This window comes from Populus alba, chromosome 11, assembly GCF_005239225.2.
Source record: "Populus alba chromosome 11, ASM523922v2, whole genome shotgun sequence".
NCBI classification, from domain to species: Eukaryota; Viridiplantae; Streptophyta; class Magnoliopsida; order Malpighiales; family Salicaceae; genus Populus; species Populus alba.
The window spans coordinates 19786780-19802518 of NC_133294.1; the positions used below are offsets into that span (position 1 = coordinate 19786780).

General features: G+C 33.4%; 1 protein-coding gene across 1 annotated transcript; it reads left to right on the top strand.

Annotated features, from left to right (window-relative positions):
• Positions 1–11599: 11599 nt before the first annotated feature.
• Positions 11600–14895, top strand: LOC118031531 (E3 ubiquitin-protein ligase WAV3-like). The gene is given in 3 exon segments (XM_035035964.2): positions 11600–12397; positions 12570–12956; positions 12958–14895. Coding segments are annotated over 3 exon segments (2280 nt in total). The 5' UTR covers positions 11600–12028; the 3' UTR covers positions 14482–14895.
• The last annotated feature ends 844 nt before the right edge of the window (positions 14896–15739 follow it).

Consider the following 15739-nt stretch of genomic DNA (forward strand, 5'->3'; position numbering starts at 1 on the left):
TAACGATGTAGTTTCCAATGCGTAAGGTTGTACAAAAAAAATCCAATCTAGAGTGTCATGAAACATTATATTGTATGTAGATATCTATTAATTTGTCTTCCTTCACCTCTTAATTTTCATGTTCATTAATCATCTTCAAGTTCATTTGAACTCTATTTTTTCTTATGACATCTAGACTTACACGTATTAATAAATATTAGATTATAAATAGAAGTATAGTTGATATGATGTTGGTGTACAACTACATTTACAAGATAATACAAATAAAAATGCTCCCTTTTTGTTTTTATAATCTTGATTGTTTTTATTTATTCTATTTAACAGGTATATTGCTTGGTCTTAAATTTATCTTTAAATTTATAACACTTTTCAGATTATTATAAAGAAGAAGTAATTTTTTAGTAGCATGGTCTTGATGAAGTAATAAAAAAAGGCATGTGGAAATTAGAGTCGGGATCTTCTTTCATAGGGCTGTCCAACTCGATCACGTGGAATGTGGGGGTTTTCTACATGGGTTCTTTCGTCTCGAGAACAGCGTCTTCTACATTCTGGATTGATGGTGCAACTTGACTAAATAATTCACCTATTAATTACAATTTAACATAAAACTTGATCTTCTTAATTAGCCACCTGATAAATGGGCTAAGCCTGAACTTGACCCACCATTCACGTGCCGGTGAGTGGGTTCGAGAGCATGGCTTTAAATATACACTTAGCAGTGATTGCTTTCTTTCTTTTAAAAATGGTGCCCGTAATAACCACCAACTTCTCAAGATACGCGGAACCAGATTTTGTATTGGTATCCGTCGAAAGGGTGTTTGATTAGGGTTCATCATGTTACGTCACCTAGTCTCATTTCTTTTTCATCAATTAATAATTAAACTCTTAATAATCGAGATGTACAGCCCTTTGATTACAAGGAACATCCACAAGCAGATGCACCTGTCTCTTCCGAAACCCAAGCACCGAATTACAAGAGAGAAATGCAGTGTGTTGCCACGGAGTTTTCAAGACTTGAGAAGCTCGCTCGACTAATTATTATTTTTCCTCTGTGTTGGGTTCTTAATTGATTTATTTTTTCATGCTATGCCTTCCTTTTTTATTTCTTTATTTTGCTCGCCGACTCTGCCATCTGTGCCTTATTATTTTGTTGTTATTGATTTCAATTAGGTTTGGTTTCGATGTCGGTTGACGAGCTCCCTTTTATGAAAGAATTTTTTTCACTGCTTTTCCCTGTCCCTGGCTCTATGTCTATGGACTATGACGATGATCTTCATAATGTCGTTTTCTTACTAAAATCCATTGATTGATTGATTGTTGTTGTCTTAATCTGTGTTGTTGTGCTTGATTTGTACATGTTTTGTGCCTCTCTTTCTCTTTAAAATCTCTGCATGTTGTGTATTGTTTTACTGTCATGCTAAGGATTTCCTTGTTAATTTATTCCATTTGTGTTTTTTTTTTTTATATACTCAGTTGTGTGTTGCTTTCTCTGTTCATATGCATCATTAGCTTCGTTTTTTCCTTTTTTATGTTCATGTTTTCTCAATTTTAAGCTATCATGCCCCTTTTTTTGTGCCCCTTTCATTGTTTGTCGTTTATTTGCCTCCGGTTCACTGCATCATTTAATTTGTTTCTTTTTCTTTTTGGTGCTTTTTCAGCCTTCTACTGTGTCTTTCAGCCTAGAAATATAGTTGTAGTCTTGTAGATGGCTTTAGTTGATTCTGTTCCTAAACAAGGACTGTTTCTTAGATTTAGACGGGTCTCAATTAATGCCCTTCTTGCTCTTGTATGGATGGCGGGGAGTTCCATGAATTTAAGAAAAAAATCACTAAATTGTGATTAAACTTTTTTTTTTTTTGTTTTCCTTCGATGCCCGTGTTGGTATTGGGAAACCTTTTAGAACACGTGGTTTTACGATATTAATTTTGTTCCCTCGGCTTTTATTATGAAAAAAAATCACTAAATTGTCACTCTTTTTATTATTATTTTTAATTTGTTTCCCGTCTCTAACATGGATTATCGATGCTCTCCTCAATCTTCACGGAATGTTTTGCACCTTTTCTGAATCGGTTTTGATTGTTTTCTTCATTCTATTTCAATTTTAGGAGTTGGAGGGCGAATGGAAATTTCTTATTTGCTTATAATAATATTGAAATATTATATGAAATCACTATAACTACGATGATTATTATTCACTCATCCTCGCAACTCACGCGTTCGTAAATCGCCATTTATTTAGTATTCATGTGTCATTAGATCCCGGTATTTTCAATACTTTCATTTCAATCCCCTCCTTCATTTCTTTCACATTCCATTTCTAGACATGCAGAAAAAATAGAGAAAACTTCAGCCGACCATTAAAACCATCAAGACTGATGTCATCGACTTTCTCTTTGAGATTCAAAATATATTCTATGAGCTCTTGAGATGATTCTGATTCATTTTTTTGATTGAAAATGATGGAGAATATAGGATTTACAGCACAAAATCAACCACTCCCAATTTTATATGTTATATTTGAACCGCATCTAAAGTATTGGTGAAACAATTTTTTTCTTAGGGGGGTTTCGGGCCGATGCTGACATGTTACCAGCCGAAACACTTCTTTCTCTACCAATCTTTACACACATACATTTTCTTTTCATCGCGAGTTGGACTAATGTTTAAGTGATGGAAATTTTTTTCATATAATCATTAAATTCGGTTCAGCGAGTCAAATCTAAAAATTTTAAAATTGACTTTTTATCAAATCTAAGTTTCAAATTAAATCATATAGAAGTTATTTAAATGTGAATCATTTGACTTGACGGGTATAAAAAAAAATAAAAAAAATGATAAAAAAATAATCAAAGACCAAATGCGTAAGTTCAAAGGCAATCTAAACAATCAATAAAAAAGTAGTTTAGAGAATTAACCAAAGTTTTTATTTTTTATTTTTTAAAATATTAAGACAGTGATATATTGAAACGATTCAATTTAACTTTGGTTAACTCTTTAAACTTATTATTTAAATTGTGAATCCTAATGGGTTTAGTAATATTTTTTTTATATATATAATAATAATAATAGTAAAGTTTACCAAACTCTGATCTAACTTGTGAGTGCTTTAAAAAAAAAGTAAATAAATTTGTAAAATGATGCAATTGAAAGATTAAAAAAACATGAAATTTTACTTTTAATTTATTTTTTAATCTTCCAAAAATATATTTTTATAAAATTTAAATTTTTAGTTTTTACGTATTTTGAATGACGTGCATCCTTTCAATGACGAATAATTTTCTAAATATTTATTATAAAGAGCGTTAAAAAAATGAATATAACAGCAAAAACTATTTTACAAAGCAGTCTGTGCTCAGAATGGTATAGCTCTAAGATTTTCCTTCAGAAGCGAAATAATAAGAAGAAGACGAAGAGAAGGAGAGGAGGAGGTTCTGTAGCCAGCAGCATTTTATTTCTTTTCTAAATTCGTAGCCATCATCATCGATTATCGTTTTGTGAAATTTATAGTCAACAATGATTAGCTGAAAAATACATGACATTTATTTAAAAATAATGGATGCCACGTAGATGCAGGACAAGGAGCGTGATGATCACTCGGACATCCCACATGGTATGCTAGGAGGCCACTAGGGATCACAAACTAGGTTCCCTGCGAAGAAAATTGTATTTTAATTAACTAACGACTCGCAAATTGCAATTACACACTGACTTTGCCTCTAAAAATACTTCTACGTTGACCAGAAACACGTTTTAGTGCCGCCCGCTTTTGGACATTAATCAACAAGAAACCCGTCATTTGCTTAATTATATTCGCGTTTGTTTCTGATGAGATAGCTTCTCGTTGTATGAACTTGAAGTCCTCAAAATTGTTGTGTAATTATAATTGTTTTTTAAAATATTTTTTATTTAAAAATATATTAAAATAATTTTTTAAAATTATTTAAAAATTATTTTTGACATTAACACATCAAAATAATTTGAAAACACCATAAAAATATTAATTTAAAATAAAAATAAAAATTTAATGTTTTTTAAAAAATACTTTTAAAACATAAAAAAATAGGGTCTAAAATAAAAAATATATATATAAAAAATTAAATTTTAGATTGAAACTCATATTTCTTTGGATACCACAAAGTAAGAAATTCAACGGAGGCTCCCCTTTCTTGTGTTTGAAACTCGATGATCATTCTCACTGTAGGAAAAAAAAATATTCTTTGATTACTCACCTAACAAAAATTTCATTTCAACAATCAATGATAAAATTTTGAAATATAGTACAACCTAGTTTATTTTAAGAAAATAATTATTGAGTGATTTTTAAAAAAAATGTTTGTTTATTTTTGTATTTTAAAAATATTTTTGAAAAAATTAAAAATATATATATTTTCTTCTTATTATTATTATTTTTTATTTTTTTTAAAATATTTTGATAAACTCGTATAAAATATAAATTTTAAAAAATAAAAAAGTATATTTTAAATATTTTTAAAAATAACTGTTATGATAATATCAGTTAAAGACATGTCTTGTCATTGTAAAGTTGGGTTGGGTCCATGAACTGTTGACGGTTTCATGTTTCGTCAACATATGTATCGATAATGAGTTTCCAAATATATATATATAATTCATGGTTTTAAAAAAGTGGTACTATATTTCAAAAGATTGAGCTGAGATTTATGACTTTCACTGATTTTGATTCCGGCCATATCTTGTTAGTTTGCTTCTTCACATGTATGTATATATATATATAACTATTTTTATATACTATAATGGATGTTAACATCAAGCTTAAAATAAGTGACACTAGACCTAGAAATTAACATTGGATTCCACCTAGCTAGCTGCAGGGGTGGTGGATTTAAGATCACAGGCGGAGGCACGAAATAGAGCTAGTAAATGCGAGAGATAAAATGAAAATGGCATATATAGACACAGTATATCTTGAAAATCAACCTTCTTTTGTATTGTAGCACGGCATCTCTTCAACGAGATATATGTGTCATCTACTTTGGTCTCAAAAACTTTTACATTTCAAAGCGATTTGTACCATCGTAAATTAAATGCTCTCCCCACATACGGGCTCGTGTTCGTGTTGTTTTCCATTTTCCTCCAAAAATCAAAAAATAAAAATGAAGTTGATTAGCCAATCATACAGCAGCAGATCAAAAGTACCAGTAGTACTCAACCCGACAATTGCAAGTTCAGACGTAGTGATCATGCACGCACTGTTTCCTTCCTCCATTGCAGTGAAAGGATACATTTCGCCAGGGCTTGAGTGTTGTCTCCAAAAACATGAGCATCAAAAAACTGGCCAAACGCCACTGAAACCTACCGTGTAGCTCCATCCAAAACAAACAAGGCAGGCTGACCTAGCTACTTCCAGAGCATCAGCAAGGACACGGAAGTGTAAAGGGAAGTAAAAAAGTATCTTTACTTTGCCTAACTCCTCCTAAAAAATAACTAATAAACTTTGTAGCTCCAACGTGATTCGTCAAGACCAAAACTATACACTAATTTTAATACTTTATTCCCGGAAGGAGTTGACATTTCACCAATCCAGCTTGGGTATTCCCCGAGGAAACCAAAAAAAAAAACGTCAGCAATGAGGAGGAAAGACAATAGCCAAGCTACACAGCATGGGTTATCTCGTGGCTTTAGTCTTAAGTTTACGGATCTTAAGAAAAGGGACCCACGTGAGTGTCTGAATAATTGACTATTTGATGACATGCACTCTAACTTACCACTGTCAAATCACTCTTTTTGGGAAGGTACCAGAACCGGGACTCCATTTTCTTGACCTTTTTGGTTTTCGCTAACTTTAATGAGCAATTAACTGCGAGTAGTTAATTTTGGATGCCTCTACGAATTAGAGTTAGGGGAGGAGCTGCCTGGTTTGTTTAATAGTTCTATGCTTTTCAAGTTTCGAGACTTGGAGGGACCCTTTACCCAAAAAACCATTTGAGTAAGGGAGACAACTAGAATTCATATGGTCAAGGTTTTACATAGGAGAGATCAGCTATTAGAAAAATAAAATAATAATAATTAAGGTGTGAATTAGGCAATTACAGTACAAATTAAAACGAAACGGCGAATTAACACGGCAGCAGAGGAATTTGATGAAATAACATATTTTAGAATATATGATTGTGAATTATGATATTAATTAAAATTTAAAAGTCTTTCTAGTTATTTTAGGAAAATTTTATTAACAAATTTATCAACATCTATATATAACAAAAAATAGTTTTTATAAGATTTATTATTTAGTTTGTTGATCTGAAATTTAATTTAGTTAATGATGTAGAACAGTAAAACTCAAAACGTCGCCTTCTAGGATTGCATTTAATGTATCTTGGTGTCTCCATTACGGTGACGGGGCACGTGTCATTAGAAGATTGGCGGTTTTTTCTTCCCCTTCTATCTCCTCTCTCCCTTCCTGGAAAAACAAGCCATTGCAAAAAAAATAAGTTTGGTTATTTAATTATTGAATCAAATTAAGTCTTTATTATTTTGATTACAATGTATCATGTCTTGAATCCTTTATTGGGTTATTTTTTTTTTAAATTTTATTCATTGACATTTGAGTTTTATATTAAATTTGATTCACATTCTTTTGATTATTATTTTTATTTTGTCTTGTCATTTTCTTAATTTAAATTATTTTTCAATTTCATCCTTTATGATTTGATTTGATTTTTTTTGTGTTAAATTTGGTCATTATTCTTTTCAAATCTATATTTTTTTTTCTTTTTTATCTTTTTTTTTTGTTGAATTTGTTTTTTCAATTTCATCTCTTGTGATTTGATTTGATTTTTTTTGTGTTAAATTTGGTCATTATTCTTTTCAAATCTATGTTTGTTTTTCTTTTGATCCCCTTTTTTTTTTAATTTGTTTTTTCAATTTTATCCTTGATTATTTTCGGTGGTTTGAGAATTTGACATTGATATTTTTTGGGTTTGCATTTTGTGTTGTAATCCAACCCCGTGATCCATGTTACAAGTTTTGCAAATTAAATTGGACTGGCTTTAGTCGTTTTTATTTTTTTAATTTCATCCCTCATCATCAGGTTCATTGAAAATTGGTATGTGTTATTTTTCTAACTTTTCTTTATATAGAGTCATCTCCATATCATGTTTTAGGTCATTAATTCAGCAAGTTCACTAGATTTGACTTGTGTCTTTTTTTTCATTGCTTTTCATTTTTTTTTCAACTTCGCTAGTCGATATTAGATTGGTTTGATAATTAAGTTTTGTGATTTCATTTGACTTGTTTTTCATGGAATTATCTCGATCCTAAGACGAGGTTATATATTTTGTTTGATTTTTGCTCAAGCCATATGTGACAAAAAAATTATCATGTCTAGATACTTCGAATGATGTTTTTTTTTAAGAATTCACCTACATGCTGGCTTGAACAGACTAGCATAAATTTCTTTTTTGTTTTCTGAAATTGTTTTCTTCTCAATTTCACCGTTGTCATTTTATTTGTTGTGAATTGAGATTTAATTTTTTTCATGCCTCTTTCTATTAAATTATTTTATTCTCATTTATTTATATTTGTTAACAAAAACGATCATTGAAACGTTTAAGAGATATCATAATGATATATTTTTATAATATTAACAAGCATTCATCGTTTATATTAAATTAAATATCATCGCTTGTTATTGTTGATATCTTATTTGTTTTTATTTACTAGACAAGAAAGTAAATAAATATTCTTATGTCAATTAAATATCTTTTAATATGAAAATAACATGCATATTTTTGAAGGGGAAAGGGGGGGTTCCTCACTTAAGAGAGTTAACAAGATAAATGTTTAAGTGGCCATGAAAGAGAAATGAAGTTTTTATTCGAAGGGATCGAATTGAAAACTTCTTAAGAAAATTGACTAGCTAGAATATTTACCATGTTGGTTGAAGTTGGAGGGCAAACTGGGGCAAACTCTCTCTCTCTCTCTCTCTCTCTCTCTTCCTGATCTCTTGAAGCCATGATGATCACCACTGACCACCGGATCCCTTGTCGAGAACAAATATAGAAACCAGGGGCAGTGCATGTTTGATGAAGATTTTAGCATCTGGTTAAGCATCTACCATCATACATCCCTTTTTAGGATCTCTATCGAAACCAATACTGATACTTGGATAGTGGAAATGAACAGCAGATGAGGCCGAGACAGTTAGAATGTGTAGATTCAATCGCCATATCTCAGATAAGGAAACTGGATTGCTCCTCTCCCCTGCAAGCTAGCATTATTTACCCCTTCTAGTTCTAGTTGGCTGCTCGTTTTTTCGACCTTCGCTGCTGTATTGTCTTCATTATGTATGCAAGCACAGATTCTTTCCCGGCATGACAGCATCTTCCATATGCATTTACACCACAATCTCACTATCGTTAATTGCCAGACAGGGACGTGATATAACGCGGGCCTACCCAGATTTTTCCAATATGAAAATAAATGCTAAGTTGATGAAAGCATATCTTTTTTGAAAAAATTACTGACTGGACTGTGTTTAATATAATTCAAATGAATTGAAAAAAATGCAACAGAAAAATAAAATGAAAATAAATCTGATAAAATAAGAAAGACCAAAATAATGTGGCTCAAGTTCATCATCGTTAGTGAGTGTGATTTTTTTGTAATATTAGGATAATTTTATAAAAAACAATCATAATAAAATTATGAAACTCAGTTATTAAATAATTTAATATTGAAGGGTATAATTAAAAAAATTAATTGTAAAAAAGCAACTAAAAAATATCTTAATCAACCTGGATTAACATGATAATCATACTATTATGGACACAAGATTTAGATAACCTTATAAAAAGGGTATTGAAATAAAAAATATAAAGATTAATTTTTAATAAATTAAATATTAAAAAATAAAATTAAGTAAAAAATCAAATATTTAATGATGAGGGGATACCACACGTATAAATAATTTTTTTTAATAATATTTATGTCATTTAAAAGATAAAGTAGCCCCCTTGTTAAAAAGACCTAATTATCTCTGTATAATTTCTTAAAACATTTTGTTTTTCGAGCAGTATAACTATTATACTGTATTTTTTAAAGGTAAAAAGAATAAATGGTCGCACAGTTAATCTTGTAATGATTTTGTTTGAAGGAGCATGAATAGTAATTAACCAATTACACTAGTAAACATGCATTTAAATGCACAGTGGATTCTCCTTTCTTTTTTTCTTTTTTTTAACAGAAATCTACCACCCTAACGAGGTAAAAATAGGACCCCGATAAGTGGTAAACGCGGACCCTCTCGGGGCAAGTATTTTGACATGTTAAGGACATAAAGGATTTGAAAGAGCCCTGCAAACTACCGACACCCCTAGAAAGGACCAGTCCAATGGCCGTATGAGGCACTGGAGGACATCTGACTTCTATAGACGCATTTAATGTCTTTACTTTCTACTGCGCTACAGCAATTAAATTTCAAAATATGCAATGTGAGTTCCTGACATGTGGATATCAAAAAGCCTTCCTAGCTCCTACTGAAAACATTTTTACTTGGGTAGCCTGCCTCCAATCCTAGGTACCTATATCTCGTACAACTACCCCTCCTATACGGTCCCACGTTTAAGAGATTCTTTTTTTAATTGATCAATGCAATCATGCTAAAATGACAAAAAGAGATCAACGGCTGATGTTGCTTCTTCCAGACTCGTGCAGGAGAGAACGAGAACACTACTACCATTTGTGAATCATGCAGGAGAGACAGGCGAGCTCTAAGTAGTTCCAGTTATGCTTCTGCTACCATTCTTACGATGTTGAAGGCTACACATTCGCACCTTGTTCAAGCGAAACCATTCGTTAATATTTGTTTTTGATTTGTCATCGAGCTCTAATTGATTTTTTAAAAAAATCTAAATAGTAATTCAAGATTTGAACTTGGATGTTAAAGAATAAAGAGTATATTTAAAAGTATAGTTATAATTATTTTTTTAAAATATTTTTTATTTGAAAAAATATTTTTTAAATAATTTAAAAATACTAAAAATATATTAATTTATTCCGGTCAGCACACTCTAATTTTTTTATTAGGTTGAACTTAAAAGAAAAATAAAGGATATTAAAGGCCCCGTTTATTTGCTGGAAAGTAGTTTTCTTTTGGAAAGTGAATTCCGAGAAAGTATTTTCCGATGTTTGGTAGTGTAATGAAAAATAAGTTGGAAAAACACTTTCCAGTGTTTGGTTATATCATGGAAAATGAGCTGGAAAATAACTTATTCATATTTTATTTTTCTCAAGTTTATTAAAATAATGAGGAACAAATCTTACAAATTAAAAAGTTGAATGAGAATGAAATTGAAAAAAAATATATAATTTCATAAATTATCTTAAATAAAATAAATAATAATCAAAATAATAGAGATGAAATTTAAAAAATTAAAAAAAAAATGAAAGATGAAGAAATTAAAATAAATAATAATCAAAATAATAGAGATGAAATTTAAAAAATTTTAAAAAATGAAAGATGAAGAAATTAAAATAATAATAATCAACATTTCATAAATTATTTCAAATAAAATAAGTAACAACCAAAAAAAATAGGGACCAAATTTGATAGATAAAAAATTTCAATAAAAAAATGATAAGGAAAAAGCAAGTAGCAATTATAAAAAATAAAGATCAAAGTTAATATAAAAATAAAATTTTAAGAGATGAAATTGAAAAATAAATATTCAAAACAATATATATATATATATATCAATCAAAAGTTTGAGGATCAAATTTGATATAATCAGCAAATAATGACCTTTCTAAATTTTTCAAAACTTTCAAAAAGTGTTTTCCCCCAAATTTTTTAGGAAAACACTTTCCTGAAAACCAAGCCAAATTTTCCTTTTACTGGAAAGTGTTTTCCATTGACCAACTTTTCTATTGGCAAACAAACAAAAGAAAGTTTGGAAATTGATTTCCCGAAAACCACTTTTCAGAAAACAAACACAGCTGAAGGGAAAACACTTTCCTGAAAACCAAGTCAAATTTTTCTTTGACTGAAATTGACCGGAAAGTGTTTTCCGTTGACTAACTTTTCTAATGACAAACAAACACAGAAAGTTTGGAAAATGATTTCCCAAAAACTACTTTCCAAGAAACAAACATGACCTAGGTTAAATCATACACAACTGATTGTCTTCAGCCAATTCCTAAGTCGGCCATGCAATCTCCTAGTCCAAAGCCAAAAGAACTTGTTTTTTTGGGGTTGGGTTCACTCGGATGAGTCATGTGAATTTCAGTTAGTTATATTTTTATTTTTTAAAAATTATTTTTAAATAATATAAAAACACTTATATTTTTGTTTTTTAGAGAGTTTAGAAATGAGATAATGGTTTTTTATCTATATTTTTTTGTTTGAAGATATAATTTCATTTAAAAATATATTAAAAAATATTTTTTAATAGGTTATCAAACAATTTAAAATATATATAAAAAACGTTTTTTAAAAAAATACAGGGATTCACATAGAACCATAGCTTTCGTTGACCGGAGAAGTAAATATAACCAGCAGGTGTCAGTCACCGTGGTAAATTCATTATTTAAGCATTTCCAAGATGGATATATAGACAGCTAAACTTCTCTCTGTGCATCGAACATATAGAGATAGAGAGAGACAGAGAGAGAGAGCTGTAGATCTCATCAAAGCCTTTTGCCTTCTGCCAGATATCTTTTCGGGGCTATCGATGGTATAGAGCAATAAAAAAGAGGGGAAGAGCGAGAGAGAGAGAGAGAGAGAGAGAGATACAGACTTGGGGTTCTATTCATATTATAGTATCAATCTATAAATCTCACTACTTTGTCTCATCGCCTTTATTTTGTTTTTTCATTTGATCCCATGCTGCTGTTGTATTTCTGAATTCAATCCTGCACTCTTTTTGTCTTCAGTGTCAGCCTTTGATCCTTCAAAACAAAACTCCTTCTGCTATCTTCTTCCTCATCTCCCTATAAAGATAAAAGAAAGGTGGGGATTTCTTTGATTCTTGCTCTGGCCCCTAACTGAAAAATGGGTACCGGTTGGAGAAGAGCTTTTTGCACAACAATTCCTAGAGACCGAGAAACCACAATCTCTGATAAACAACAAACCACGAGTCCAAGTCCAAGTCCTAGCCCCAGAAGGTGTGCAAAGCTAGGATTTTTCTCCAGTGCAAGCAACCCTAGTACGCCTCGTTTGCCGTCTCAAAATCCCAACCTGCGTTGCCGCACAAACACTGTAGACTCTCCTTCAACAAACGAGAGCCCCGCTTTCCATTGCAAAACCGCACCGAAAATAACCACCGCTACTAGAAACCCCAAATCACTACTGAGCTCAAATCCGTCTTCTCCTAGATCTCCTCTTAAATTGTCTCTCTTCAAGAATAGCTTCAAATTCAGAGTAAGATTTCTCCATTTCCAAATATGAAAAAAGATTCTTAGTTCTCTCTCTTAATTTTATCTTTAATTTCAAGAAGGCTGATTTTCGGTGTGATTGAGATCTCATTGCTACTCATCATAAAGAGATTTGACTTTATTGACAATTGATGGGTTTTGTTTTATTGTTGTTGCAGAGTAGCTGCGGAATCTGCTTGAATAGCGTAAAAAGAGGTCAAGGCACAGCAATTTACACAGCAGAGTGTGCACATGCCTTCCACTTCCCTTGCATAGCTTCCTATGTTCGTAAGCATGGCAGTCTTGTGTGCCCTGTCTGCAACTCTACCTGGAAAGATGTTCCTTTACTTGCCATCCACAAAAACCTCCACCAGAATGACAATAATGTAGAAGAAGACCCCAGCACCAACACCATCACCAAAGTAGAAGAGAAAAAGGTTGTCATTGTAGAATCATCACCAAGAGCCATAAAAACCACAGCCACACCCACCCCACCACAACCACAACCAAGAACACCAAAATATTCCGATTCAAGATCCTATGATGACGATGAACCATTATTATCTCAACTGCCCCATAGGTGCCAGATTCAACCCAATTCCTGAAGCTGACGAAAGTGTGGATGAAGATGATGACGGTGTTGAAGAATTTCAAGGATTCTTCCCCACCCATTCTACTTCAGTCGTCAAATCGGATGAGGTTTCAATCAATGACCGAGATTTTTCGAGGAATGTTCAGGTCAGATTATTGCCAGAAGTAGCTGTGATATCTGTAGGCCGCGGGTATGAAACTTATGCAGTGGCTCTGAGAGTGAAAGCTCCACCACCATTGCCATCACTGACCACACGCAACAGTTCAAATTCAACAGCATCTCTTTTAGACCCTTCCCGTCGAGCACCCATTGATTTGATAACGGTTCTTGATGTTAGTGCCAGCATGACCGGGGCTAAGTTGCAAATGCTGAAACGCGCAATGCGTCTGGTTATTTCTTCTCTTGGCTCGGCTGATCGACTTTCTATTGTGGCCTTTTCGAGTAGTCCTAAAAGGCTATTGCCTTTGAAGAGAATGACGCCTAATGGACAGCGGTCAGCTCGGCGCATTATTGACCGGCTTGTTTGTGGTCAAGGCAGTAGTGTTGGTGAAGCTTTGAGGAAAGCGACTAAGGTTCTTGAAGACAGGAGGGAGAGAAATCCTGTGGCCAGCATCATGTTATTATCAGACGGTCAGGACGAGAGGGTATCGGATAACAACTCAAATCATAGGCACACGTCTATCCACAAGTCGTCTACCCGCTTTGCACATATCGAGATCCCGGTCCATTCATTTGGGTTTGGTCAAAGCGGTGGCAACAGCCAGGAGCCGGCTGAGGATGCCTTTGCTAAATGTGTTGGTGGTTTATTGAGTGTTGTAGTGCAGGATTTAAGAATTCAGCTTGGATTCGCCTCCAGCTCCGCTCCTGCTGAAATTGTAGCGGTTTATCCTTGCAATTCAAGACCAAATGTGCTCGGTTCGGGTTCCGTTCGGCTTGGCGATTTGTACGCCGAAGAAGAGAGGGAGCTGTTAGTGGAGCTGAGAGTTCCACAGTCGGCTGTTGGGTCCCACCATGTGATGTCTGCTCGATGCCTTTACAAAGATCCCGCCACGCAAGAGGTCGTGTATGACCGTGATCAGTCTCTACTAGTCCCCCGGCCCCACGCTCTCCCGTCAACAGGCCCTAAGATCCAACATCTGAGTAATTTGTTTATCAACAACTTCGAGCTTGGCCGAGGCTAGGCTGGCTCGTGGAAGCATAATGAGTTTACAAGTGCCCATCACTTGCTCGTATCATCTCGAGCTTTGATATTGCAGTCTAGTTTAATATCGGCTGACGATTATGTTAGGAGGTTGGAGGCTGAATTGGCAGAGGTGCAATGGAGGAAGCAGCATCATCAATTGCAGCAGCAGCAGCAGCAGCAAATGATGATTGCAGGCGGCGGAGAGAAATGGTTACGATGGATTGAGAATGGCGAGCCACTTACCCCCCACTTTTCAGCTTGGAGGGCGGCTGAGAAGCTGGCTAAAGTAGCCACAAATGAAAAAGTCGTTGAATAGAGTCAGTGACTTGCACGGCTTGAAAATGCTAGATTTTTAACGGGTGGAAAAAAATAGGGAGAAATAATTGATTTTGTTAAAAATTCATGGGAGAAAAATATTAGAAAACTTTGGATTTGGAAGCATAGTTCTATTTAAAAGGGGGGACAAGGTGGTAGCAGACGGCGCGGTCTTTTCTGCAGGGGGAGGGTGATAACATTTGAGAGATCGATACCCCACGGGAATTGATTGGGTGGGTGCTCAAAGCTTGTCTTTTGTTTTGTGCTTTTTTTTTTCCTTTTCAAAAACTCAATCCACAGCTCTTGTTGAGAGAGAATTTGTATTGTATTTGTAGGAGATCATCATTCATCATCTCTTCAACAAAAAGGTGTAAATGTTAGGATAATGGAGCCTTTTTATTTTTTGTTTTTTTTTGTTTATGGTTGTTGTTTCCGAGTTAACAAAGTCATATCGTTTTAGGACTTTAACGAATAAGTGGGCTAGTTTTAGGACCATGTCATGTGTATTTGGAATCAATGGTAATAGGACAGAATCATTGAGGTTGCCGGGGGCTTGAAATGATGATTGAATCATTTTGGCTGTTTATGATTCCTTGCTGGTTTTCTTTTCTTTTTTTTTTTTTTTAAAGGGAAAAAAAGAAGAAGAGGGAAAGTGCCTTGGACCCCTTCGAGAGTGGGGTGATATTGATGGGCTTAGGTCCCCCATGTAATGTTTTGCTTTTATATTTTTTTCTGTTCCATGCATCATTCTGGCCCGACCTCTTCTGTGTAATTTGAACAATTTCTTGATTCAAATGCAGTTGATCTTGTATCCCACTACGTTTTGAAATATGTTTATGATCTAATTAGCAGCTAAGACAATCGTTAGAGATGTTAACATGAATTTCCTCAGATTTATGATTTAATTTGAAATCAGTATCCTCATCTTACCGGTTTTGAGTTTCTGTCATAGCCTCTCTTGCCCATCAATCAATTTGTAGCTGTCTGTGTAATGTTGCATCCCTTGTTCTAAATTTGGTCGTCTTTAGATCAGTTTCTTTAGGACACCTTTTTAGTCATTTCTTTGTTGTTGTTGTATCACTCTCTCCTAGTCTATGGCTGCATCAAAATAAAAGGACTCGTGGTCTGGTCCAAGTCTCAGGAAACGGCACCACCATCAATCAATCAGAATTTAACTTCTCCAAGGTGAAGGCGAGCAAGCTAGCAAAACTAGATCAATACGAGGGGGGCAAAGTAGTGTTTCTTCTCTAGCAACATTA